This window comes from Ciona intestinalis, unplaced genomic scaffold, assembly GCF_000224145.3.
Source record: "Ciona intestinalis unplaced genomic scaffold, KH HT001094.1, whole genome shotgun sequence".
NCBI lineage: Eukaryota > Metazoa > Chordata > Ascidiacea > Phlebobranchia > Cionidae > Ciona > Ciona intestinalis.
Genome location: NW_004191415.1, coordinates 1 through 26,904, shown reverse-complemented (window position 1 = coordinate 26,904; position 26,904 = coordinate 1). Strand labels below are relative to the sequence as shown.

At 36.7% G+C, this 26,904-nt stretch overlaps 5 protein-coding genes and 1 non-coding gene across 13 annotated transcripts in view; 2 read left to right on the top strand and 4 right to left on the bottom strand.

The window, feature by feature from the left end:
* Positions 1-839, bottom strand: part of LOC100185655 — a 7,769-nt gene extending 6,930 nt beyond the window's left edge. For 2 of the 3 annotated variants that reach the window (XM_026840002.1, XM_018817025.2), the window contains exons 1-2: positions 755-839; positions 1-32 (exon numbers count right to left, since the gene is read on the bottom strand). The exon at positions 1-32 is cut by the window's left edge and continues 110 nt beyond it. The gene's annotated coding sequence lies outside the window, so the exon portion shown is untranslated. Of the gene's footprint in view, positions 185-754 lie in introns of those variants that run through there. The other variant, XM_018817024.2, reaches the window with a different exon arrangement.
* An 8-nt stretch (positions 840-847) lies between these two features.
* zf(parp)-2 (Zn-finger (NAD(+) ADP-ribosyltransferase)-2) lies at positions 848-3,798 on the top strand. Its single transcript, XM_002129198.5, has one exon. It carries the CDS (start codon positions 956-958, stop codon positions 3,518-3,520), a length of 2,565 nt encoding a protein of 854 aa, XP_002129234.1. The 5' UTR covers positions 848-955; the 3' UTR covers positions 3,521-3,798.
* A 567-nt stretch (positions 3,799-4,365) lies between these two features.
* mir4075 (microRNA 4075) lies at positions 4,366-4,450 on the bottom strand. Its single transcript, NR_034468.1, has one exon. It is a non-coding gene; the product is annotated as a microRNA 4075 (primary transcript).
* A 519-nt stretch (positions 4,451-4,969) lies between these two features.
* Positions 4,970-18,695, bottom strand: LOC100177781. 5 transcript variants are annotated; one of them, XR_003397381.1, is made up of 11 exons: positions 18,483-18,695; positions 18,113-18,209; positions 17,592-17,690; positions 17,124-17,261; positions 16,565-16,807; positions 15,208-15,403; positions 14,655-14,804; positions 14,202-14,451; positions 13,703-13,834; positions 13,035-13,275; positions 12,377-12,570 (listed from the first exon to the last, which is right to left on the bottom strand). XR_003397381.1 is itself a non-coding variant. In XM_018817028.2 (10 exons), exons 3-10 carry the CDS (start codon positions 13,048-13,050, stop codon positions 6,094-6,096), a joined length of 2,244 nt encoding a protein of 747 aa, XP_018672573.1. In that variant the 5' UTR covers positions 13,051-13,275; positions 13,703-13,834; positions 14,202-14,388; the 3' UTR covers positions 4,970-6,093. The 5 variants fall into 5 exon arrangements, 4 of the variants coding, with proteins under 4 accessions (XP_018672573.1, XP_018672575.1, XP_018672574.1 ...); XM_018817028.2 differs by lacking the exons at positions 14,655-14,804; positions 15,208-15,403; positions 16,565-16,807; ... (2 more) ...; positions 18,113-18,209; positions 18,483-18,695 and adding exons at positions 4,970-7,415; positions 7,670-7,821; positions 8,233-8,453; ... (1 more) ...; positions 9,370-9,510; positions 10,071-10,144 and having other exon boundaries at positions 12,378-12,570; positions 14,202-14,388; XM_018817030.2 differs by lacking the exons at positions 14,655-14,804; positions 15,208-15,403; positions 16,565-16,807; ... (2 more) ...; positions 18,113-18,209; positions 18,483-18,695 and adding exons at positions 4,970-7,412; positions 7,670-7,821; positions 8,233-8,453; ... (1 more) ...; positions 9,370-9,510; positions 10,071-10,144 and having other exon boundaries at positions 12,378-12,570; positions 14,202-14,388.
* A 342-nt stretch (positions 18,696-19,037) lies between these two features.
* Positions 19,038-23,778, bottom strand: LOC100182475 (RNA-binding protein 5-like). Of its 2 annotated transcripts, XM_026839997.1 has the most exons (5): positions 20,554-23,778; positions 20,266-20,327; positions 19,936-20,004; positions 19,515-19,780; positions 19,038-19,438 (listed from the first exon to the last, which is right to left on the bottom strand). In XM_026839997.1, the coding sequence occupies exon 1, from the start codon at positions 23,763-23,765 to the stop codon at positions 21,123-21,125; it is 2,643 nt and encodes an 880-aa protein (XP_026695798.1). In that variant the 5' UTR covers positions 23,766-23,778; the 3' UTR covers positions 19,038-19,438; positions 19,515-19,780; positions 19,936-20,004; positions 20,266-20,327; positions 20,554-21,122. The 2 variants fall into 2 exon arrangements, with proteins under 2 accessions (XP_026695798.1, XP_002128897.1); XM_002128861.5 differs by having other exon boundaries at positions 19,038-19,780.
* Positions 23,779-24,596: 818 nt separating this feature from the next.
* LOC100184846 (eukaryotic translation initiation factor 3 subunit C) lies at positions 24,597-26,901 on the top strand (the record flags this gene model as incomplete). The annotated part of the gene is made up of 1 exon (XM_002128822.5): positions 24,597-26,901. A coding segment is annotated over exon 1 (2,241 nt), but the record flags the coding sequence as incomplete, so codon positions are not given.
* Between the last annotated feature and the right edge of the window lie 3 nt (positions 26,902-26,904).

Genomic DNA, 26,904 nt, shown 5'->3' with positions numbered 1-26,904 from the left:
GCTTCGTAAAAGATCAAAGACATGAATTCTCTCTATAATAGAACAAAACTACGTTATTCAAGTGCACTATAACATTGCTGCGCTAATTAAATCGTTAATTTCTAAATCCGTGAAGCAATACCTAATAAAACTTAAAAAATGTCCACAAAAAATATTGTCAACATCAGAGTCGTAAAAACACCGAGTAGTCCAACTGCCGTCTGTGTGTGTTCAAAATAGAGCAAAAGCGGTGACTTTCGCAATGAATTTAAACGAACTTGTTGAGTTTTATTTGCGATTTCCTTTTGTGGAAAGGCGTAAAACAGCTTCTATTTACAATACCAAACATTTTTTTGAAAAAAAATAATTTACCCCCATTAAATGACTAAAATGTCACAAATCAACCGCTTCTAATTCCATTTTTTGACTTTTTTGATACAGAAAACAAATAACACTTGTTTTTTACACTTTTTAACTTTTAAATTTGTTTTTGGACTCAAGTTTTTCTCTAATTTACCGAAAAACATGCATTTTCCATATACCTACTGTGTTATTTTGGAACCAAATTGCCGTTCAATTTGTCTTTTACGTAACAATGGGTTGGACTACTCGGTATTTCTATGGCTCTGGTCAACATTAGCTTAGCAATTTAACGATTTGGGGAATTCCCCAATTTCACGAGTTTTAAAATGAAACCACATTGGCAAAACTAAAGTTTCGTGTTGGCTTGAAATATAGTAACCATATCAACATGGGTTGAGGTTTAATTGCTTACAAACATAGTTAGATCTGTCTGGTACTGATTCCAATGCTTCCTGCAACATAAAAAAGAGTTTACATAGTAATGAAGGGAAAAAGAAAAACACTATAAATATGCGATGTGCTTTAGCTTTACATTACAGCATACAGGAGATCGATATATTAACTACCTGTGTATTTTATATCATATTCTTAGATATAATTTTTCAGTAGAAAAATGTCAGATTCTACTAGATTCACTTGCGACTATGGTAAAAGAAAATCAAATTGCAAAAAGTGCAAGAAACCAATAGAAAAAGGCAGCCCAAGGATTGCAAAGTGTGTTCCTAATTACTTCAATGATGGAGATGGTGAAATGAAGCAATATCATCATATTCCATGTATGTTTGAAACCTTTGTTAAGGCAAGGGCAACCACAAAGAAAATAGAGGATGTAAGTGACTTAGATGGATTCGCTGACATGAAGGATGAAGAAAAGGATGAAATTAAAAAGCTTGTTGCTACTTTATGTGCCAATCAAGCGGCTAAGAAGACTCCTAAAAAAGCTACACCCAAAAAACGTAAATCATCTGATCCTGTACCTTCTCCAGCAGCCAAAGTCTCCACGCCTCAGAAGAAGATAAAAACTGATAATTCCCCATCCACATCTTGTGCTCCTGCTCCTCGAGTGGGAGGGAACTCAAAAGATAATCAGTTCAGAGAGTTTCGACGTTTGTGTGGGATGATCGCAGAAGAAGCGAGCTATAATGAAAAAACCAACATCGCGAAAAGGTTTTTCGAAAAAGGCTCAAGTGGCGATGGGTTCACTGGGGACTTGTTCACAATAGTTAAACTTCTCATGCCAGGAGCTGTCAAAAGAACATATAACTTACAAAGCAAACAACTTGTTAAGTTGTTCAGTAGAATCTTCGTTGAAGATGTTGATGACATGATGGAAGACTTGGAGCAAGGAGATGTTTCAGAAACAGTTTATAAGTTCTTTGAATCGAACACATCATGTCCTCCGACCAAGAAGAGCACGCTGACCATCCATGATGTAGATGACTTTCTTGAAAACTTGTCTAAACTCACAAGGGAGGAGGACCAGCTTGAACTTTTAAAAAAACTGGCAAAACGCAGCACCGGAAATGACCTCAGAACAGTAATAAGGCTAATTAAATGTGATCTTAAAATAACAGCAGGGCCAAAGCATATCCTGGATGCTCTGGACAGCAACGCACACGAGGCTTTCAAGGCATCAAGGGATTTAAAAGATGTACTAGATCGGATTGAAGAGAATAAGAAATCAGGGAGTAAAAAGTTGGAGGTTCGTGCCTCTCTCATGACACCAGTGTCCCCCATGCTAGCTGAAGCATGCAAGTCAGTTGAACAAGCTATGAAGAAATGTCCGAATGGGATGTACTCTGAAATTAAGTATGATGGCGAAAGGGTACAACTGCATATGAAAGGAAAAGATTTCCAGTTTTACAGCAGAAGTTTAAAACCTGTATCCGACCACAAAATCATGCATTTTGAAAAATATATCCCGGATGCTTTTCCTGATGGCCACAGCATGATTCTGGACAGTGAAGTCTTGCTGGTCGATGTTAAAACTGGAAATCCTCTTCCATTTGGAACCCTTGGTATTCATAAGAAGTCTAAATTTCAAGACGCTAATGTTTGCTTGTTTATATTTGACATTCTTCAGTTCAATGGAGAGAACTTGATGGGAAAGTCAATGAAAGAAAGAAGAACAATCCTTGAAACCAGCATGAAAGTGATCCCAAACCGAGTTATGCTTTCGGAGTTGAAGTTTGTGAATAAACCAGATGACCTGAAGCATATGATTGTGAGGGTTATAAAGGAGGGTTTGGAGGGTCTGGTGTTGAAGGATATTAAAGGGGTTTATGAACCAGGAAAGCGACATTGGCTTAAAGTGAAGAAGGACTATCTAATGCAGGGACAGATGGCGGATACCGCTGATTTAGTAGTACTGGGTGCTTACTATGGGACTGGCAGCAAAGGTGGAATGATGTCTGTGTTCCTGATGGGGGTTTATGATGAAAAGCGAGAACGCTGGTGTACGGTTACTAAAGTCGGGAATGGACATGATGATGAGACATTGGAGAAGATAAACAAACAACTGAAAGTTGAGAAAATAAGCAAAGATATGAAGAGAGTACCAAAGTGGTTGAATTTGAATAAAAATCATGTCCCAGATTTGGTTGTAGCTGACCCAAAGAATGCACCAGTGTGGGAAATCACGGGTACTGAGTTCACACAATCAGAGTCTCATACTGCAGAGGGAATTTCTATAAGATTTCCCAGAGTTACCAAGATTAGAAGGGATAAGAACTGGAAAACAGCAACTTCATTGGAACGTTTAAAGGCATTGTATTTGAAATCAAAAGAAGAGTCAGATATTTCACATTTACTTGGAGTAAGCAGCACCCCAGTTGTTAAAGATGAGAAGTCCACATCAAAATCTACACAAAAGGTGTCAGTTTTTCAACAGGTGAAGGAAAACAATGAAGAGAAGTTGCTAAAAATGGCCGAATCAGAATTCTTAAATGATATTTTTCTTGGGGTAAAAATCTTCATTCCAACAGACGTGGAAAAAAGAAAGAAAATGGAGAGACATATCCTGGCATTTAATGGGGATGTGTTGGGTAATGACCAGTTTAAAGAAGCCACACACATTGTGCAATGTGACTCTGTTAAAGTAGCAGATATACCGATCAGTGCAAGTCTTGTTACTGCATCGCATGTGTGGGAATGTATTAAAAATAAAGTTTCATTATAAATGCCTAATCAGTTAAGCATGTATCAGTGCTTGTTTGGTTTGTATAACTTTTTTGAATCACATTTATGTTGATATATTGCAAAATGTTTTGTTAGCGATAAGTTTCATTTACTGTTATATTTTTGTTTAAAAATGAATTGTTTTGTATATCACAATAAAAACAGCATGTATTGCAAAATTATAATCATTAAAACTCTGTTTAGAATGCAAGATATTAGTAGTTAAAATTAGAAATATTAGATGCTTTCTCGCTGCAAATAAAATATCCTAACGGTAAAGTGATGGTTATATATTTTGTAAGGGTTTTATGTGTTACAATGTAACTATATGATCAATCTTTGTGGTTGTGTAGGATTTCTTCACAGGGCCTCTTTTGTTACCTTAACTACTATTTCAAATGCATTTCATGAAGTTGTGCTTGGGCAATTTGTGAAATCATTTTAACCCTTTCACAGAAAGGTACAGTTTAAACCACAAACACTCTGCTTGTATAGAAGTTATCTGGGGTTCACCTCCGTATTAAGTTACTCAGTTCTCAAGTTACACAAAGTAAATATTGTCACAACAGAAGCCGGTACCTTGGCACCAGTCGCGCGTGTTGTGAGGTTTACTTGTTGATTAACGAATAGCCTGTATGTACGGGATGTGATTAAATGAATACGGTTTGTTATGATTAAATTACTTGCGTGTCATACGATACTTCCCGGTAAACAGATTATGTATGAAGTTCTTACATTATACTTGTGTTTTGCTGCTTGTTGTTTAGACTGTAGATTTTTCCACAGAGCCACCTTCGCCAACTTATGAAAATGCGATTTAAAACGCAATTCATAAAGTTGTACTTAGGTGGCCCTTGGATCTTTACACCAACCGCTAGCACCGTGTTTTCGGTGGCTGCGCGGCCGCTGAGGTGCTCAGAACTCAAGGACCGGTTTGTGGAAGGGATTTGGGAGACTGGGTTTGGGCCAGTATGAATACTAAGCCCGGTTGCGAAGAACTTTCAAGTTACTGTTATTTATATTTATCTTTGAATCGTCCAAATCTTGAAGTAAGCGGGAGTGAGACTGGGACCGCCATGAAAACCCTTCCACAACATGACAGAATCGCACTAACTCGTTACGCCACACCACCCCGCTTATATAGCTGCACGTGATTGGTGAATGAAAAAAAGGAAGACCTTTTTTTCTTTTTGTGACGTAATGAAAATAAGAGAGATTTCTGTCGTTTGCGCAATCATTACAAAGTCAACAAATTTATGTGTCTTGCACAAGAATTACGAAACTTACTGGGCTGCTTTGAGTAGGACACTTGACACAAAGGTATAAAAACTCTTAGTGTGATACTTCGGAGTTAAATACTGATAATCAAACACCATGAACACTCTTTATTGCGCTCTTTTCGGCCAAGTTTACAAAAGTTGCATGTATACATTTTATACTCATATCCAGCTTTAAACTGATTCTACAATAAGTGTCTTTATTATTGCAAATGAAAAGATCGCGTAAAATGGCGTGAACAAAGGTGACATTGTGACGAAACAGCACAAACAATAGAAAGTTGTCCAAAGTCAACTCAGTGTTGTTGCCATAGTAACTTGGCTATTGTTACAGAACAAAGCAACTATATTTGAAATATAAAATACCGTGAGCGTTGGAGGTGTGCAAAATGACTCTAGTACCTTTATGTGCTAATAATTAGCTCTGGAATGATATTATAAGAACTGTGATGTAACAAAAGCATACATGATGCATAATGAACTCAGTAACAATAGGTAGACAGACAGCACCCAACGAAATCATGAAATAAAAATGTTAACACAGTTCTGCAAGTAAAAATAAAAAATACGAAATACTCTTGATCATTATAAGAATGAATTGCAGAAATTGTTTCTTTACAGAGGACTGTGTCATCTAAGTATGATTTTAAACTACGTAGCTTTCTTTCCAACACTTTTAAATTTTATTTGGTGTGCAAATACACCAATAATAAATAAATACTCATTAAGTTGTTATTCATGCTAGGCATGCTGAAGGTTATTTGAAGAATGGCCTTAACCAGTAAATACAGTGAACATTTTGGTAATCTTTGTCTAATTGGTTTAGTGTTGGAAAGCTTTCACAATGTTTACTTATGTTATTAAACCCATGATAATCCTGTGGGCTGTTGTGGTGTTGTTACGTGAGACACAGTGTGATTTGCAGCTGTCTGATTTCTGTATATTTCATCTTGTAATGGCTCCATGTAGGACTTAGAAGCAGTAGCATAGCAGCTGTAAGTTGCGTTGTTATATGAAGTACCTTCAGCATAGGACGCTCGGTAATAGTCTTGCGGGTAGGATTGTGTCTTACAGAGTTTATTTGAGTAAATATCTTGACCTTCTGCTTCGGATTGATGGAAAATTAATCGTGAAGGTCTGGGGTTACAGGTTTGGGGGTGTGGGTGTAAGTTGTCGGTGGAAGCTGAGAAATGTGGGTGGGGTTTGCTGTTATACCAATCCTCATATGTATCGTTGGTGTACGAAGATGGGTAGCTTTGTGGGGTCTTCATGTACTCACTTGGAAACTCCCTAGGGGTTACTGGGGCAGACGAGGGGTGGGGTTCCATGGGTGAAACATGGGGTTTGAAACCGGGGTAAGCGGAAATGGGCGATTTTCTATTGAACCCCGGTTTCTTGGCAGTGGGGTTGGTTTGTACGAGGGTTGGGGAGATTGGAGATCATCGCCCGCTGAGTATGAGCGGTAATGTTTTCGTGGGGCCGGTAATGGTTGTGGGGGTTGTATGTTATCACCCCTGGGTTGCTTGCACCCTGGGGTTAGTTTATTATGGCATGGTTTGTAAGCATCCACACTTTGTGATCTGGAGTGATAAGTACTAGGGTGTGGATTCTTTGGTGGGGAGTATTCACAGTAATCGTTTCGTTGCCGACCTTCTGGATTAAACGTGTCCAACCTTGCAGTGTAAATGCGAGTAGATGATGATTCTACGTACATCACTGTATTAGGTGAGCGAAACACTGTGTCGTCTTGTCTGTATTCAAACTTTGGAGGTGAATGCTTATATGTGCTTGATGACTTAGCACTGGAGCGGTGTTTAGAAAAGTTGTGTCTGTTACTATACGGCCTGTTGTAACCATAACTATGTTCATTTATTGAAGCATGTCTTGTGTGGGTATAGGTCTGTTGATTTTGATCAATATACCCCCCATGCGCACTGCCTGGCTGGGATTCAGTTTTTAAACCAACCAAAGCAATTAGAGAGCCATAGTGAGGCTTCTTCGTCAACCCAGGTTCACTGTGTGTATGATATTGAATACACCTTCTCTCATTTGTATCTTTGTTATCTTCTTGCCTCTGTGCGTTTAAAGTTTCAGCTTGCTTAATATTCTCATTCAGATCCAAGTGCAAAGACCTTCCATTAACCACAGTATTATTATCGACCTGCGTTGATCTATAAGGCACCACACCAAGCAACTGAGCTGCTGATGTTTTTCTCGAAACAAGTTTTGTAACTTTACTCGAAGAAGTTTCACTGAAGCAATCTTCTGCCGTCAAACCATCTAAAGAACTTTTAGTTTTATCCAAACCCGGCGACTTTTTCGTCTCCAGCAAATCATGACTCCTCCATTTTTTCTCTGTAACATTTTCTTCTGGTGTCTCGGGTAAAGACTGAAGAACTTTTCCATCTCTTTGATCATTGCTTCCACAATCACCTACGTTTTGTAGCGAACTGATCATAGAAACAGCCGCAAACATTGGTTCTGCATGAAGTGATTGCACTGATGAGACACGCTTGATCGATATCGTGCGATGCATGCCCCCTGGTGGAGAGGTTTCATCCGACGAGGACCAGGTCTTGATGTTGTCGGGAGTTCTTGTTGTTGGTGTCATCACATCTGCTTTAAATAAATAAAGTGTATTTTTAATTTGGCTAGAAGTCTGTGATAAACTAAATAAAGTCTTTTTCAAATAAACAATGCAAACACTAATTACTGTTAAAGCAAAGATAAATCACTACAAAAATATGTTCAAATATTACAAAAATGCTTTAAAAAATATAGGTAAACTTTCTAAATATATTAAATAATTAAAACATAGAATGGGTAAATTAATAATAAAAAAACATAAATCTATTAATAAAAAATCCACCAACCTTGTGGGGAAATCATAGCAGCTGGTCGATAATTAAGAGGGTCGAACCCCAACCCCCCTTCACCCATAACCCCAGGAAAGTCAGATGCCAACCCCGAGAATGGGCTACTGCTACGAATAACTTCAGTGGCTGGAGATGGATCTTTTGAATGCCTGGGATTTAAATCATACAAATATATCAAATATATATAATGTTAATGTTCACCATAAACTATATGTTAATTAAATATATATATTAAGAAACACAAAATAATTTTCAACTATCTCTCAGAAAAAACAACAGCGGCGATTATTAGAACAAAAAAAAAGAAATTAACAGCAAAACAACAGTTGTTAAAATATGCTGTAAGAAGAAAGTAAAGTCCGGGGTTGCACCTAAAAGCCTTTCAAGCTTTGTTTGGTAAGAAATAGAAACCTTTAAATTTACCAAAAAAATACCACCATATCCATTGAAAATGTGCCAAAACTTTTATTTATTTGATAAAGTAGACCCATATTTGCATAAAACATAATATTAGGCAGATAAGATTCAGCTTTGCTTAAAATGGCTAAAAATAATCTTACCTTAGTTTAACTTGTTTAAATTTGATTTGGAAAGTATCTGGAGATTTAAACTCATGATGATCGTCCGTATATACACCAGTGGGGCGTGGCTGGTTTTGGTGGGCGTGTCTACGATTATCGGGGCCCCGGGACCTCATTGGGACGGGGGAGGGACCAGATGTTGGGGCGTTGGGGTGGCGAACCTGGGGCTCGGGGAATAACCTATCACTGAGCCCTTCCTGCTGGGTAAGGGGTTATTAAATAGTAAGAAAAAAGAAAAACTTATAATAAATTAATGTAACCAATTTGCTTTGCATGGTGCGGTAACAGCAGTAATTATACGTGTGTGTGCTGTTTCATGTATCTCGTGCTGCTTTTTACAAAATGTGCAGCGTTGTAGGTAATTTTTTTGCATTTTTATTTTTTGTGAATTGTTGAATGTTGACAATACGAACAGTTTATAAAGAACCACTGGGTTGGAACAAAACAAATGTACTTACTCCTTACTATTAATTAACAATAAATAGAGATACAAATGTTTTTAACCCCACCAACACAATAATAAAAGGTTTTTAAAAACACTAAAAGATTACCATTTACGTGTCAAAAAGTTCTAAAAAAGTATTGGAAAATTACCTCGCAGGATGTAGCATGACTCAGCGAAGATCGGATATTTCCCAGAGTCATCAGATTTTCAGACAACTTTTGTTGCGACCCGGAAGAAACCAGCGAATCATCACTTTGTGTTCGACGCAACGATGCTGTAATAAAGAGGTATTGTGACTAAGCTATTTTTTTACATGATCTTGCTGACATATTACAAGTCTGTTAAGGATGTTTTGAAATATTTTATTTTTGATTGCAAATTCTGACGTTTTATTTACCATTCCACAACGCAAATGTCTTGTTTAAGGCGGGATTAAAGACACAATGTCTTGTCATACTACAGACGAAACCCTGAATATAACTGTTCTCGCTTTATATTAAAATTTCATGTTTAAAAATGGTCCATGAAATTTAGCATAGAGACATTTACATGGTTTATTATTTGTGTAAAAAGTTTATTATCCACCAAGCTACTGGCAAACAGGAGTTTTTCCCCAACAACCATCCCTTGCTGTAAAATTAATCAACTAATTAACTTTCTTTTATACTTACATTGACGTATAACATTTGCGTTGTTAGATTTCCGAAGCAAACTTCCAAGTTTAACTTTCCAACCAGGTGTGTGGTGAGATGGGGTGTCTGGTGAATGGGTGATGTCTGTTGGTGGGTGGTGTATGCTTGCATGGGTACTACCTGTAATGTTAAACATTATGTATATATGAACATTTTTAAAAAGCTAGCAGTATATGCACAAAGCATAATGTTAAGCACTGTGTAGAAACACGCAACATTTATTAGCATATTTGTAAATACATAGTAGCTGAACTTATTAAAAAGCAGAGGGGGCAGGAAGGGTTAGACAAGCATTTCTATAAAACAAATGCAACTTGTTGGTTGTAATGTTTACGGATTACAGTTTGAAAAATTCTACGGCGGGTCTACCTAACCCTTCCACACCCAAAGTTTGGCACCTATGGTTATGTGGCTGAATTATATTCTTTCAGGATGTATTATATTGATCCACTGCCTTTGTTACCAGGCATAATACAATTTCTAGGAATGTATCTTCTGGTTTTACAAATTTAATTGAAAACCAATGTTTCTATTGCCATTTGGTGAGGCATTGGCAGGTTTATCATTATTTTTTAACAAAACTATGAAAAATTAAAAAAAATATGACGTCCAATATAGCAAATTAACAAAGAGTTTGCATTTGATAAAACAAAATCAATTTTCAATTTTAGAAATCTTACCGTGCACTTGCTTTCTGATTATTTTCGGGGTGCTTGATATAAAGGCGGGCAGTGGTTTCTTCTGGCTTCGTTTCCTGCCAAAACATATTTAGTAAATAGTAGTGACAGCTGGTACTATGGGACCAAACCAAGAACATGACTTACAACAGTGGTTCGGATAGTCTGATCTCGCAGATCATTAGTAAAGTAACAAAGTAGCATGCAGTTAGAAAGATCACAAAGTAAAATGCTTTGGCACACACACACACACACACGTAAAACATGCAATATTCTCATACATTTATTCCATGCAGCACAACCAGTGTAGTTTTTAAAGATAAGTGAGTGAACCAAAATTTTAAAGAACGCAAATTATTTTTAGCTACTTGTTTCTACTCTGGCAGAAATACTGTGTAAAACAGCGTTATTAAATTATTTTGGTCCTTTAAAATCACTGGAAAAGGCAAACAATGTGAAAGTTCATGCTGTATTAGTATTAACTATAGTTAGTATAAACACCATGCAGTGTACTATCTTTAAACTGCCTTTGAAACTATAAATTACATTGCATAATAAGGCCACTGGATTAAAAAAATGCTGTTATCAAATATAAAAGCATTTTGTGAAAAAGAGGAAAAGAAAGTAAAAAGAACTACAAGAGAAGACTCTACTTTGATTGTCAGTAATTATTCGCGCTGATATTTGTTAATTTTCACACAGAAGAAAGAGGTTTAGATTTGGGAAGATTTTCTGCGAGATTCTTTTTCACTCAATTCCCCGTTTTGTTCGTTAGTTGTTTGATCGGAAACAAGTCGGCTTATCGTGATATGTCGGTTTCGACGCTTCTGCGAGAAATCTCCGTATGATCTACGCCTGCGTGGATACCAGGTTACTCGGGAAAGTTAGAAGAAAGAAGAGATAAGAAGGTATAGATATCGTGTACAACTTGATGCATGTTTGTTTTGATGATAGGTAGAAGAATATAAGTAATTATAACAATTAATACTGTTTTCAACAAACTGTTTAGCAATATCTTCTTTCTTTCATCAGTCAAAACAGAATTTGAGTTGCTTTCATGCTTTGTGTTTAGTTGGCACTTTTTTGATGAAAGAGGTTTTTTAATTGGGAAGGTATGAAATGTTCTCGAAGATATAGTCATAAAAAATATATACTTGGCTGGCCCAAAACCACTACTGTTTAAAATGTACCGATTAAATTCTGGGACAAAATAAACCATTTCTTTGTACAAATAATAATAAAATATAAAAACAAACTTACTTAAATATAATAACAACAATAATAGAAAGATAAAGTAAAAGTATAAGAAAAGAAAGACAAAGAATATTATCAATATAAAGGTTAAAATTTTAAGGCATTTTGCACAAAAATGTTAAAATATAACATTATTGTTTCAGTGACTTTGTTAATATTAGTACATTTGTTAACTATGCTCCTACAGCTTTTTTGTTAATATTGGGGCTAAATATTATTTATTATTAATATGAATTACTTTTATGTTGTCACTAAGAAGTTTATTTTTTTGAAGTTATTTCAAATTATTTGTAAAATTTAAAAGTTGGATGCTACACAATTAAAACATTCTGTTCAAAAAAAGAGAAAGAAAAAGTAAATTAAAATAAAACATAACAATAACAGATAAAGAAAAACCATAGGCACCAAACTTTTTAAAATACAGGGGAGGCAGAAATAAAGTCTAAATTATTGGTTGTAACTTGTAATGTTTCCTACTAATGCAGTGGAGAGGGTAGCACTGCCAACCCTGCCACCCCAGGTTTGGCGCCTATGTGAGTCAGGAACCTGGTCCATCATCAGTGTTAAAATATCATACAGTTATTCAGTTACAAGCATTCAAGTTATAACTGCACTGATAATGAATTCAGGTCTGAACGTCATATTTGAATCAGCAAGTGACTCATAAAGAAACCAGGAACAAAATGCAGGTTAAGGATATTTCACCTATGTCTATACAGACATGTTATTGTGCATTCAACGGTACATTATGACATCACAACAACAACCACTATGGCATGAAATTTACCACAGCATTAAGCTGTGGGCAGAGAATTTCTACGGCAATACCCGCTATCGGGGCAGAAAAATTACCATGGCCCAAACCATTTGACATACAACCAAGGTGTATAAAAAAGAATATTTAGTTTTCCAGAGTGGAGTATGATATAAAACCCTTAGAAAACAGGCATATGGTGAATATCTGTGTGAAGTTAAGCTTCCATGGCAGTTGTGTTACCGCGGTGATAATTTCATGGACTATACATCATAACAACAAATCCTATGACATCACAATACCTTCTGTCTGTTGATGAATGTCGATCGCTCGATTCTCGAAGTTTGACTCCGGATTCCGAGGACAAGGATGAATTATGACTGTCAGATGTTGGAGCAGGTACTCCGGACCTTGATCTTGCTTGTGCTTCCTCTAAACTGATCAACTTGGGAGTTGGGAGGATCATCAGGGAGCGAGGACGAGGAGGTTTATGATCTAATGGGGAATATGGGTTATGCTAGCTGTTATTTACTTTAAGTGGGACAAGAAGTAAGCAGGGGCTGTTGGCCTCCAAAAAAATGTTTTAAAATGATCATTTTGCATAGATGCCAATAGTCGAAAGTTTTGAAACAAATTAGTTCAGCCACAAAAACAAATTAAATTTTTTCACTGATGAAAACTTTGAAACAGGCTGGGTAGGAATTTTCTACAGTGCTGTTGAACACCATACATAGCTTAACAAGCCTAATGCTCCTTATTAAATTATTGCGTTGTTGCACACTTTGCATAATGGCTTCATACACCTTGAGGAAGTACTAAAATAACATATTTAATGCTGTTCAATTGTATATTTGTATTCCTACAGTGACATGCATCATGTTGCCTTTAGTTTCAAAAAACCTCCTAAACTACTGAATCAAAACACAAAATGCAGCTTAAAGCATTCAATATAGCCCCACCTGCATCATATTGCATGGTTTGTAGCTTATCGCTGAACAATATATCCCCGTTTACGATGAGAAACTCGGTGACGACAGATTGAACTCTGGCTTCGGTAAAAGCAGCCAACCCCGCTTCTAATTCCCTTGATCTAAGTAAGTTAGGTGCCCATACTATGGCGAGGTTACGACACTGCAATAGTTTATCTAGTCTTCCTGCTGTGCCATGAACCTCAAGTGAGTGATGAGGTGTTTCAATGTTCTGGAGGAAATAAAAAATTTTCTTAGGTTTTGCTAAAATTAAGTTTTTCCCTGGGCACCAAACTTCTGCACTGAACCAGTGAATATAACAAGCAGCAAGATGAAATTTGTTTCACAAGATGGTACATCTAACTACCACCAAGTGAATTACCTATGATTTCATGGACAATATTTTTGATAAACATAAAAAAGTGGCAGGGTTGCCATTGTATAATATATTAACTTTGCTCTTTTTAGAATGTGTTAAACAAGAAAATCTTTGGTAAAACAAAATAAATGTTTCAGTTTTCCTTAAATATCCAACAAAACATTTTATCAAAGATTTTTCGTATCCTTATCAAGTAACATATTAACATCGCTACCTGTTTACCCCAAATATAAAACTGTACAACTATTAGTTAGTAGTTATCAACACAATCCACATATACCTGTAATGTGGGGGTGGTAGCTGTTGTATGACGTCATGTACTTTTAATAATCTTTCCTCAGCGTCATATTCGGTTACTGCACTCGCAAACCGATTGTAAAGTTGGTAGGTGAGTAAGGGGTTGGGGAGGTCTCTGTTGTGAATATAATAGTGGTTAAACACAAGAAAACAAGACATCATTTATTACTTCAAGACACAATATAGATATATGCTGTTGTCGCCAGGTGTATTCCAAGACTGAACATATCTTCTGCCAATAGTTTGTATCTTAAGGGTTTAACTCTACACCATACAGCAAGACATCACCAGGGTTTTGTGTTAACTGTTAAGTGGATTGTGTAAGGACACAGTGATACACTCACATGCCACAAATGCAGTGTTACCATATCAACTGCCTAACAACTTGGCTCAGTGAATGGCGCCTTTCTATAACCCAGTGAATACAAGTTCCAAGCCTGACACCGTACATTCAATTCCATGTGAAAAATACATCAACACACCTGAAGAATAGTTTACACAAGCCAGCTATGCTGTGTGGATCGCATATCATGTTACCATCCTTGGACATGCCAGGTACATGGCCTGCTTTGGGTATTCCAACAACATCTTTTTCAAGGTCAGGTCTCCGATCACAGTCGAATTCATACCTTAGATGTCTGATGTGTGAAGCCACACCTGATATGCGATATATACCGTCCACTATGCCGTGTCGCTCAACGAAACTGGTGCAGTCCAAAATAACTGCTGGTACTGTTGGGTGGGTACATGGTTTAAAGGGGGTTTTAATAAATGGCACTTTTGTCAATTTTAAAAAGTTCAACTAAAAATGCCTAAAAATTATACATATTTATAAACAATTTCCAAAACATTTTTTATAAAAACAATAAAACGAACATTTTGAAAAACATACATAATTGAAAACAAATAAAAAAAAACTTCCAAATAAAACTTGCCTTCTTCTTCAGTACGGTGCAGTAATTCCCCCAAATCGCAACCGAACACACGTTCTTTTAAAATACCTTTCCTTTTCAAATGAGCTTTACTTGGTCTGGTATCAAGAAACGAACGTAGGAAGTCCATGAATTTACCGTGTTTCCGTGCAACTGTTATGAAGGTAATGCTTGTAAGTTTTTTACCAAAACCCATAATATGTAGTTTTGTTTAAGATATTATAACAGCCGAAGAAAAAACTGTATTTAATCATGATTGGAAAGACATTCTTAAAAAATGACAGAAATGTGTTCTTGGTCAAACTTCCAGCAGAAATTGCTCAACCAAATAATGAAATGTTGTCACTGTCAGCCATATACTAAAAAATAACTACCCATAAATAAGGTACAAGTATGGATAAACTTGGGATGCGAGGTGTATGCAACAGAAAACCTATATTATACATAATATTGACTGGCGTTACCTTGACATGTGATGATAATAAGTTACACATATTTAAATGGATGTTTAACAATTTGCTATGCCAATGTAAAGGCTCACTCATAAACTACGTACTTGGTTTGATTTGATTTGGTCCGTAAGTTGGTCCGTAAGCTGGGGGTGAGAACGGTCGTTCATGCGTTCCTACCACATCAGATGAGCTGTTGATACGACGAACACATTGTGCGGGGAACGAACCAACTTTCAACCCTTGTTTACCCCTCCACCAACCCGTGGCACCCATCTCAATGATTGACACCATGTCACCAACCTGTGTGAAAATAAGTTGTTAGAAAGTTTGAAGAAAATTGGATATTATATTATGTTACGGGTAGTTAGACAGTTTAAAGGACAACTTATTTATAAAAAAGAAGACTAATAGTAGGTATTAGTAAGAACAGGTTCTTATTGTTTTATCAGCAAAGTGTTAAATTTTGTTAATAAAACAAAATTATTGTGGTGTTGGTGGTAATCTACTGCCACTGGTTAATGTTCATGTTTAAAACCACACAATACAACACGCCCTGTATGACTTCCATGTTCTAGAAATACATTTAAGCAGTAAAATACTCCCAAAGGTATAAGCATTTATACAGAGTCCACACGAGTTGTATTCACAGTCAGTCTACTGTTTAACACATAGCCATACATTGTACACATAGTATGCAGGTGCACAAGATAGATTTCTACTATCATCAATTATTCATTGCGACAAAAAAGGTTCCACTCACTGCATGTAGAGTTTACACTCTAACCGGGGCAAATAAAATCAATACAAACATGTGATAATCTTATGTGAGATCTATCATCATAAAAATAACTTCACACAAACTGGGAGCATCAGTTAAATAGATAGGACTATCATAGTCCGACTATAAAAACTGTGCAAAAAAACTTGGTAAGTATAAAACAAAATGCTGTATAAGGCAGCTTGCTACTGGTGATTGCATAAAGCAAGCCCCTCCAATTATTCTTTTGTCAATAAATCTATTTTAAAGTAATGTGTAAAGCAGATGCCTATATGCTGGACAGTGCTGCTAATGTTAATTTAAAAAAAATATTTTTAAGATGTTTTTCAATATTGTGTCCTTTGTTAAGGGCTGAACAACACAGACTAACTAACACCATGTTAACAGTACAATGCACTACCTATATTAATTAATAATCCATATTTTAAATACTGACTGCAACACCATTGCCCAAATATAATACCTGCTGCTACCAGGTACATTAAACAAGAATACAAAATGTATACAGTACATTAAAACGTCGGCACAAAAAAAATGCCAGAGGAGGTTTTAAGAAAACTTGTGTCCAACCTGTATGCTATTCACACCAATTAAAAGTCGGTATGCTAATGAATGCCAGATCTGTTTTTGACAACTTGTGCCTCAGTTATATTATATATTCACATCAATTCAACCATACATACCTCTAAGTTTAATTCATCATCATCAGTTGATGTGTACCTCCTCACTACCCTTGCAGCAGCCACAGCAGGTATATTGATGTCTGCAACATCACCAAGTGCATGGGCCACCATGTTTCTTCCATGGTTGTCAACCTCGAACCAGTGAAGGATAGGAGCACAGAATATCTCGCCACCAATTTCATCACCAGATTGAGCAATTGTGGAAAGTTGATTGAGATATTCTCGGAGAATAGATTGAATGTCCTGTGTGTTAAAAACCAAAGATAAAATACGAATTTTTGCATTTTTTTTGCGTGCAGAGCAACGACAGGCATTATAACGCAACTTACAGAGGTGTTCTGTTTCATACACCTAAATACTTTTATAGGGTACAATGTATAACTTTGTGGGTGCTTTATTTTAAGATTTTTTTTCATTTGTTCAAATGTATGGCCACATTTTGACAACTTAGAATTAGACACATACCCTATATGCTCATGTGTCATGCTTCAGGGAAAATAATGCAAATTTTTATGAGCTTTTTGAAAATGCTCATAACTATAAAGGTCAAAGAACTTACATCCAATGTCTTTGTTGATAGTTCGGCTTCAGAAAGCTGAGAAAGTTGAGAGAACTTTCGGTCATACACACACTCATGTAGCCATGTATCAAGGAGTTGAAAGTGAGTTAAACTTCTTCGAACAACCCAAGAATTGCACTGGGAATGAATTGGGAAGGTCATTAGATTGTGTGGTTAAAGGTGATATATCTAGTCAGCTGTTATCTTAGTTATATCACTTCAGAAAATTTACCCCTAATTTGATGCAATATAAACTTTAGTTTCCTCTTTAATTGAATTTTAATGGTTGGCAGTACTAAGGTACCTATGCGCTATTTCTAAAACCCATTATGAGCTTTAAATGACACATCTATAAAAATGATTCATAAACCAAAACCACATATCCTGTTGCGTGTTGCCCATGCATGAGTAAGATATCTATGCGAGATATAACGTTAAGTTGTAAATCATAAATAAACACCAGCATACCTTGCCTGTTATTCTAACACAAAATATTGGTTTAAATCCTTCTATGTTGATCGACCCATTTATCTTAAAGTTGTCACTTGAATCGTCCACGAATGACAACTGGGATATAAGGAATAAATATACTCTCAATGAATGAACAGGATGGGTATTTTGGTAACACTTCTGCTGTTACACTTGCAGTATCGTAAATTTAAATCAAAAACTCTTTTTTATAAAATCTCTTTATTACATTTAAAATTGTATTGTACATGGATGCTATAATACAATGATTAAAACTGTTCAAATTATGTCTGTAGCAAAACTATATGATTACTTTAAATCAATACACATGCGTATGTGTGTAGCTGAACCACTTTGTTTATCATTTCATAACTAAAACATACTGGTGACAAAATTAAAAAGTTTGTTGTTTTTCCGAGAAAAATTGTTTCGCTTTGTTGTGTTAGGTCTTTTACAACATTTTATATACAGGGCATTTAACTGGAAAAGGATTATGACATCACAGTATGATTAACAATTACCTTTATATCACCATAATCAACACTGTCATAATGAAAATGAACACAATCTTCTATTCGGGGAAATTTACTCCCGGAGTTACTGGTGTCAACGTAAAACCTGGAATTGAATAAAAGTTAAATTTAAACTGAAAGTATTTCAGAAGTTAGAAACTAAAAGTAGTTCTGTGCATTAGTTAAGATTGCATTTGTTTGCATTACACCCACAAAAGAGTACAGACTTATACTTGCACTCGTACAGGGTCTTGATTATGTAGGACTTTACATTTTTAATATTATTTTCAAACTACACGTAGAACGTACACCTTATCTCATGTCACTCACAACTAAATCTAAATGAATGATAGCAACGGTTTTCAAATGTCTAACTTACTTTGGATTATTTTTCTTCCTATCCAATTTAGAGCCTGATGCGCTTGCTGTAGCAGTATTTGACATCTTGCATACTTGAATTAACTTTCATTCGTTGCATTAACATCCATAAAACCACCGATGTAACAAGAAATCGCGAAGTTTTTCATTTTTACAACAATGTCTAACTTACACAATAGTATTTCGCTTTAATCCATTCCTTAAAACCTAATCTTGCTAAGATGTACAGGTAGAAACGTTTAAAATAGAAATATAGTATTAGTAAATGATAAACTGCATTTGTCTGTATGTAAATTAACTTCTACAAACACGTATCGGTATCAGCTTTCTTTTCAGAATCTTCGAAAACCAAAATTTAAGTTTTTTTATAAGATTTCTATTTTAGGATATATTAACCGGGGTTGCATTATTTCTAAAATATATTTTACGGTAATCCGTAAAATATACTTGCAATCTTTTGTCTTTTCTACAAAACACTTGTATTTTGCATAAATACTTTATTTAACACAAACGTAATTGAACAGTTTTATATTTATACATATCAGAGGCCATTATATTAAACAGATCAGAAGCCATTATTTCATCTGTGACAGCACTACTTAAATAACTATACACTTTTTGCTTTATACATAACAAATTTAACGAAAAAACACGTAAGAGCTGTTTTCAGTTTGGTGCCAAACAATCCAGGAGCCCATGGGAAATGGAGTGTTTTATAATCTAAAACTTATTATAAAATAAATCCACTAAACTAAATGAAAAATCCATTATACATTGATTCATTTAGGTTTCCCAAAAATTAGAATTGCCTAATATTATGCAAAACATCCTAAAATCACTTTAACAGCAATTTAAAATTTTCTAAATATCCTAATAAAAGTAGAAAATATAACGGTATTTATCACTAAAAAAAGAATGTTGTTTCGGTACAATCTCTTTTTTAAAGCCGATCAAAACCTGCAAAAAAAACAATATTGAGTTAATATATGTAGATCTGTATAACACAATACAATAATGAAGACATCCTTCATACCACCCAAGGCAATTCCATCAAAGACATAAAATGAATATTTCAAAGTAGGAAAATCAGAACCACTTGACTCAGAGTCTGATGTCCATAAATCTGCGACAACCAAAAAACAGTTGTAAGTTATAGAACATATTTGATCCAGACAACAACAAGAAAGTTGGCCAATGGCCTTTCTGCAACGTGAATATCCTGTCCAGCAATTGAAGATGTCCATAAAGAGTGATTTCAAATTCTCGAGAAAACATCATTTGGCCAGAGTGTAGCAGCGGCTAAAAACAAATGTTGCAACGTTACACCAAATTTCTTTGGATTACAATTCGAGTGCCCCATTACAAAGACAAGAATTCCACTGCTTGGCATAATTCAAGACAACTCCCACTTTTCTACATCTGTTGGTGGATTTTGGATAATATTCCATACATACCTATAATGTTCTTGGTATTCCAGTCCACATTGTAATGTACATGACAGTTTTTCATGGTCCATTCTTTACCTGCAGTCAGTCAAGTCAAATTTAAGTACAAAGGTAATTAAAACAAGTGTGTACTGCGATACAGCTGAGGTACAGTTTAATGTCCTCTATGTGAAACAGAAACATACTACAGGTTCCAAGACTCCAAAAGTCATTGTAGCTACCTGTACGTTAAAACACCATGGCTTAAAAACCCATGACGTTAAATGATAACTGATTAGGTGACACAAAACTCTAGAAATCTTTGTAAAGTATACAACAAAGATAAAGAGAATAATCTACCATATGTGCTGCAGCATCTTCCATTTTCTTACTCAAAACCAGATTAGAGAACAGAGAGAAAACTGCAAGACAAAAAGAAAAAACAAGTTAGTAAATATCTTGGCTATATAAAAGTTTTCCCAGCAGAGTCCACTGTCCATTGTATGTCTTGCACTTTATAATTTTCTACAAACATTCTAGTCCAGAATATTATACTAACTGAAACTAGCCTAACTGTTAGTTTACTGACCCTGAAAAAAAGTTTTGTTACAAATTAAGGTAAAGGATGTAAATTTAATATACACTTACCTTATATTAAATGTTGGTGGTGTCTTCCTACATTCTTATCTTTTCCTGTATGTTTAAAATAAATGCAAATTACCAAAACATTATTTACACAACAATGAAAACAGAATGGTGTATGTGATCATGGTGGTAGAATCAGAATGCCTATTACTTTAAACGGCAAAAACGCGGCTTTAAACGCAAAAATAAATGTTGTGTGACAAGTTGGCCAGTCTTACCAAATAAACACAAAATGCACACCATATGAATGATAGTTAACATTGGGCACAAATGGATTTAAATCTGATAGATCACTTCAACAACTGCAGGAGTGCAATTAAAACTATTACCGGCACTTACAAATGGCATTGGTATTTTAGGCATTTTATAAATCAAATATTGGGCAATAAAGAAACTAAAATCCATCTGTCCACTTTGTGTTTAAACAAATAATTACAAAACATGTTTTCATTATTAAACTCAGGACATAAACCACTTTAATTAAAATGCTTGATATCAATGTCTTTCTGGATATACCCAACCAGATCTCGCTTGTAGAACCCAATCCATGTAAGTATTTGACCTGATCAGTTTCAATCAGTTTCCATGTATCTCGCATAAGTCAGTTTCTTTGCTACAGATTTGTAATCACCTTCACTGCCATCCAACCCATAGCTGGATCCTCTCATACCAAGTCCTGAACCACGAGAGCGCTGTTGGACTTGTATGGGAGCTGTTATACCACTCATCGATTTCCCAAGCCCAGAGCCCTGTTTCCAACCCATCTTCTGTAACATTTGGTTTCCAATGTTCGTATTATCCAAACCATCTTTAGTGGGTTGCTCATAAGGAACATAGGCATCTCTACCATGAGAGCGCTTAGGTGGGGGATCAGTAATACCAAATTTATTTCTCCTTTCAGCCGCACGATCTCGATACTTAATTGCACTGACATTACCCACATCTTTCTTTTTCTTTGTCAAGCTTCCAGTTTTAATTTTTCTTTTTTCTAAGTTCTGTTTATGAAGATCAGATAAGTCCTTGTGTTTGGTCAACATATCTCTTGAAGGAAATCCACGTTTACAAAGAAGACACGCAAGTTTGTTCCAGTCCAGGAAGCTCTCCTCATTTAACTCTTCTTCTTCTTCCTCTTCTTCACTATCACTTGCTTTCATGTAAGAAACCAACCCAGATTCATCATGTGAAGGTTTCTTTCTTGACCCAGGAAGATCTGGTTTACGAAACAGATCTTGTTTATAAGCAGCATGAACAGCTGCCTGTCTCTCTGCTTCAGAAACCTGCTTCTCAAGAACAGAAAATGCAGCATCGGCATAAGTTTCTTTTTTCCTTGGAGGTGGAACCACAGGAGCAGCCATTGTCCCTGCTGTTCCAGGTGTACCTGGTTCATCCAGCATCTTTTTTATTTCATCCTTTTTCTTGTTCTGCGCTTTAGCCCATCTCGCCATGTCTTTTGCAATTTTTTTGGCGTTGACATTCTTGGTTTCCTTCTGTTCCTTTTGTTGTTTTTCTTTTGTTTCTTTCTCTTTATTCTGTGCGTCTTGTGAGACTTTTACATAAGAGCGACTGTTCATATCCCAATACATGTATTCACCTGTGTGGCTGTTGTAGAAATATCTTGAATTGGCATCATAATAATAACCAGTCACTGCATCATAATAGTAACCAGAAGTAGGATCATATTTAAACTTGGTAGGATCTGGAGCTGCATTCTTAGGTGACTGGGGTGGCACAGTTGGCTTGTTTTCAACCTTGGGTGCTGGTGATGCAACTGCTGCTGTTGCTTGTCTGTTGTATTCATTAGCTTTGCCATTCATTGCATCGGCAGTATTTCTACTGTCTGCAGCTTTCTTTCCTTGCTGGGACCATTGTGCAGCTTGTATTGCAGCTTCAGCAACTTGAACTGCAGCAGAAATAGCAGCTGATGAAGCTGTTGGTTGAGGTGCACTTCTCCCTTTATAGCTGGAACCATGTGGGGTGCTAAAGTCCAATATAACATGTCTTCCATCAATATGAAACCTTGGTGTTGCTGTACGAAGGTATTCTAACACTTGTTGACAATCTTCCAGTGTCTTCCACTGAACAAAACAAAATCCTCTTGAGTTTCCAAGCTTGTCTCTCACCAAACGTATATCCACAATAGGAAAATGTGTTATGTACTCAAACGACTGACGTATTGTTGCTTCAGTTGTATCAAAGTTAAGACCTTTTACAATCATGGTATCAGTTGGTCCAGTTCGATAACCAACATGATCATCATCTCTTCCTCTTGTTGGATAATTGTCTCTTCTTCTGTCTCTAGATCTATCACTATGGTCATCATCCAAATACTCCATGTCCATCCGCACACCACGGATGTCCAGTTGACCATCATGTTGGGTCATCCATTCAATAGCCCCTCTCACTCTCTCAAACTGGATATCGCACACAGACTCACTTGTGTTGTTCGTTCCATATTCTCGCTTGATCCGAGCGGAGACAAACGAAGCTTCAAACTTCTGAAGAATGGAGCGAATTGTCACTTCATCGATGGTGGAAGGTACATCCCTGATCCTTACAATGGAACTTGAGCCACGAGCCCAGGTATTATCGCGGTCAGAAGTTCTTCTTCTGTCATCATCTCTTCGATCACGGTCAAGTTCCCTTTTGTCTCTTCTTTGTCGATAATCAGGAGACTGATCTCTTCTTTGTGGGGACCTCCTTGGTGATCTACGGGGGGAACCACTAAAAGATCCATTTGAAGACCTCCGTGCAGACAATCTTGGAGACCTAGATCTTCTGGGAGATCGTGAAACTCTTGGTGATCGTGATCTTCTCAGCGACCTTGATCTTATAGGTGACATAGATCGCCTGGGAGACCGTCTTGGAGATCTAGATCTTATTGGAGACCTAGATCTTCTAGGGGACCTGGATCTCCTTAATCTTGGAGACCGTGATCTTCTTGGCGATCTAGATCTTCTTGGAGTAATTCTTCTGCGTCTTCCTTTATCATCTTCCTCCTCTTGATATTCTCTATAAGGTGATCGTTCTCTAAACCTTCCAGGAGGATCCTGGTCTCTTCTTGGATAATCGTATCCGATGCTGCGCCTAGGACTTCCTTGAGAAACATGCTGGTTCCACTGATGCTCTCGCTCCTGGAAATACTCTTCATGAGGAGGAGAGTATCTTCTTTGCTCTTCTGTGTAGTAAGGTTCAAAACGTGAACTATTATGGTCCATTTTGACTAAAGTATAATCTGTTAAACGGAATATACATTAACTATAATACACTTAGATTAACCAATCTTTTAAAATTACAGACACGTTAAAATAATAAAGACGCATTTTCTTTGAAAACAAAGCGAATAAACAACCAGAAACGCTACTTGTACTGCAGTAGTTCTTACTCATCAAAATGCTATACAGCTGTTAAGCAAAGTCACACCACAGAAACGTAAAGTTTCCTTCATAACGTAAAGTTTCCTGCAATAAAGTTCCGCTTCACTAAACAACTTTAGTAAAAGGAAGTCCTGATTATTTAAGCAACGTGGCGGTTGTCACTTTTACTTAAAAGATCTCAGACACACTCAAATAAACTCATAATTTATAATTTTAATCGGTATTATACAAACAATAATCTGAATTTGACTATCGCGTTATGTATCTGATTCTAGAATATGTTTCTTTTTTGATATCATAGTTACAACTTCCTTTTACGTCAGACACCCAGAAGTCACGTGGTTTTCACGGCGTGTGTTCAGAAATTCACGTATTCTGTTAGTTGGTTTAATTATCAAGGTTTAGAGTACAGTAGATGTTTATTTTACTTCAACTATATGTAGAAATAAACGTTTTATTGCGTTAGCTGTAGTAGTTTTACCCAAAACGTTCTTTAAATATTACGGCGTATTGCATATACTAACAGAAAGAATAAGACAATGTCTTGTAGAGTGAACTAAAACTATGTCTGGCAAATAAAATGAATGGTTAACATAGTATGTTAGGTAGCCATATTGTTAATATTTGGCCTATTATACCTATTATAATTTCACTTTGTTTATTAATTGTTTTTCCAATCACAGCACTGCAAGCCAATATAAGATTCTTTGCTGAGTTCTGTTGAACATAAACAAGTATGTCAAAGTTCTTTGCTGCTGAATCAAGCAGTGATACGGATGTTTCATCCTCCTCGGAAGATGAGACCCCAGCACCTTCAAGGTCTTCAAGAGCAACAGTCCAGCGACAGTTTCTTCTAAGTGATGATGAAGAAGAGGTCCAGCATGTTGTGAGGAGTGCTAAGGAGAAGAGATGGGAGGAGCTACAGAACATCATTAAGCTGATGAGAAACGCAAGGAAGATCAAAGACATGTCGAAGCTGATGGACGAGTTTGACAATCTCTGCAAGTTGTATATCAAATCAAAGACGGTTGTGTTGAAGGAAGGAATTCCAAGGTTTTATATTCAAAACCTGGTGGAGACTGAAGACTGCATCACTGAGCTGTGGCAGGATAAGGAGGGAAGGAAAAAGATGAGCAAGTTGAATTCAAAGAGTCTTGGAGCTTTGAGGCAGAAGCTGAGGAAATATCTGAGGGATTTTGAAAAAGAAGTGGAGGATTACAGACTGCATCCTGATGAGGAAGAAGAGCATGTTCCAGAGAAGCACGTGGAGGAAAATGATGCTCCAACATTTCTTGGTTCTCCTGTAAAAGTTGCACAGTTGGAGGAACCCGAACCTTTGCAGGATAAAGATGACGATAGTGATGACTCTGACTGGGGGTTCGATGATGATTCAACCTCAGATGAATCGGATGAGGGAGGTATCGGAGCGAGGCAACTCACTGCTGATTATTTCCTAAAAAAGACCGCCGGAAAAGATGATGAAAAGTCAAAGAAAAAGGAGCGAGTGCAGCAATCGAAGAGTAAAAAGAAGACCGATGATGACTGGGAGGAGGTTAAAGGAGGTGGAAAAGTCGCTAAAGTCACAGCTCTGTTTGAGAAAGGAACTGAGATCACCCATCCTGTGGTTATGAAAAAGTTGAACGAAATCATCCTGAATCGTGGTCGAAGATCTACTGTTAGAAAAGATCAATTTGATTTGTTGAAACAACTGCGGCAAATAGCTGAGGAAAATAATTTAGGAATTGCTTTAACTGTTCGCCTTACATTTGACATCATTGCTTCTTTGTTTGATTATAATTCCAAAATACTAGACTGCATGAAATCTGAACCATGGGCAGAGGTGTTAAAGTATGTGGAAGAAGTATTGGATCTACTACAAGAAAATCCAGACATCGTGGTGGCCGAACATATTTCACAGGAGTCTGAGAATGTTTCTGACAAAGAAGCAGGTTATAGACTTTGTGGAAGTCCAGTCACTCTTGTGGAGAAACTACATAGCGAGTATATTAAGATCTTGCAAACTGCAGATGCTCATTCAACTGATTATGTGAAGCATTTACGTGAAGAAAGTCACATTGTACGTGTGATCAACAAGCTAAAGGGATATGTGGAAAGGATTGGAAGCTCCCAGGATATCTGCAGCTCATATTTGCTGCTTATTGAATACGTGTATTACAAGTATGATCGCAACACTGCAGAAGGTGCGGTTGCAGAAGAGAAAACTTCTGATGAGGAACCAGAAACAGAAGAAAGCCTGGATTCAACTCAGTTAATGAGCACGCTATGTCAGTACATATACACAAAAGATTCATCTGACAGAATTCGCACAAGAGCCATTCTACATCATATCTACCATCACTCACTACATGATCGCTGGTATGAAGCAAGGGATTTGATGCTCATGTCTCATCTACAAGAAACCATCAACTACTCAGATGTTCCAACACAAATTGCATACAATCGCACAATGGTTCAGCTAGGCCTTTGTGCGTTCAGGCAAGGTTTGATGCGAGAGGCTCACAACGCTCTAGTTGACATACAATCTACTGGAAGAGCAAAAGAATTACTTGCACAAGGCCTGCTTTTGCAAAGGCAAGGAGAGAGAATCTCACCAGAGCAAGAAAAGGTGGAAAAGCGTCGGCAAATTCCCTTTCACATGCATATTAACCTGGAATTGCTGGAGTGTGTATACCTGGTGTCTGCAATGCTGCTTGAGATACCATATGTTGCTGCACACGAGTTTGATGCAAGAAGAAGAATGATTTCCAAGCAGTTTCACCACCAACTTCGAGTCAGTGAACGGCAATCTTTGCTTGGGCCACCAGATAACATGAGGGAGCATGTTGTAGCAGCCGCAAAAGCCTTGAAGATGGGTGATTATGAGGAATGCCTCGGTTTCATTATTAATGAGAAAATGAACAACAAAGTGTGGAACCTGTTTTCAAAAAGCGTTGAAGTTAGAACCATGCTTGAAACAAAA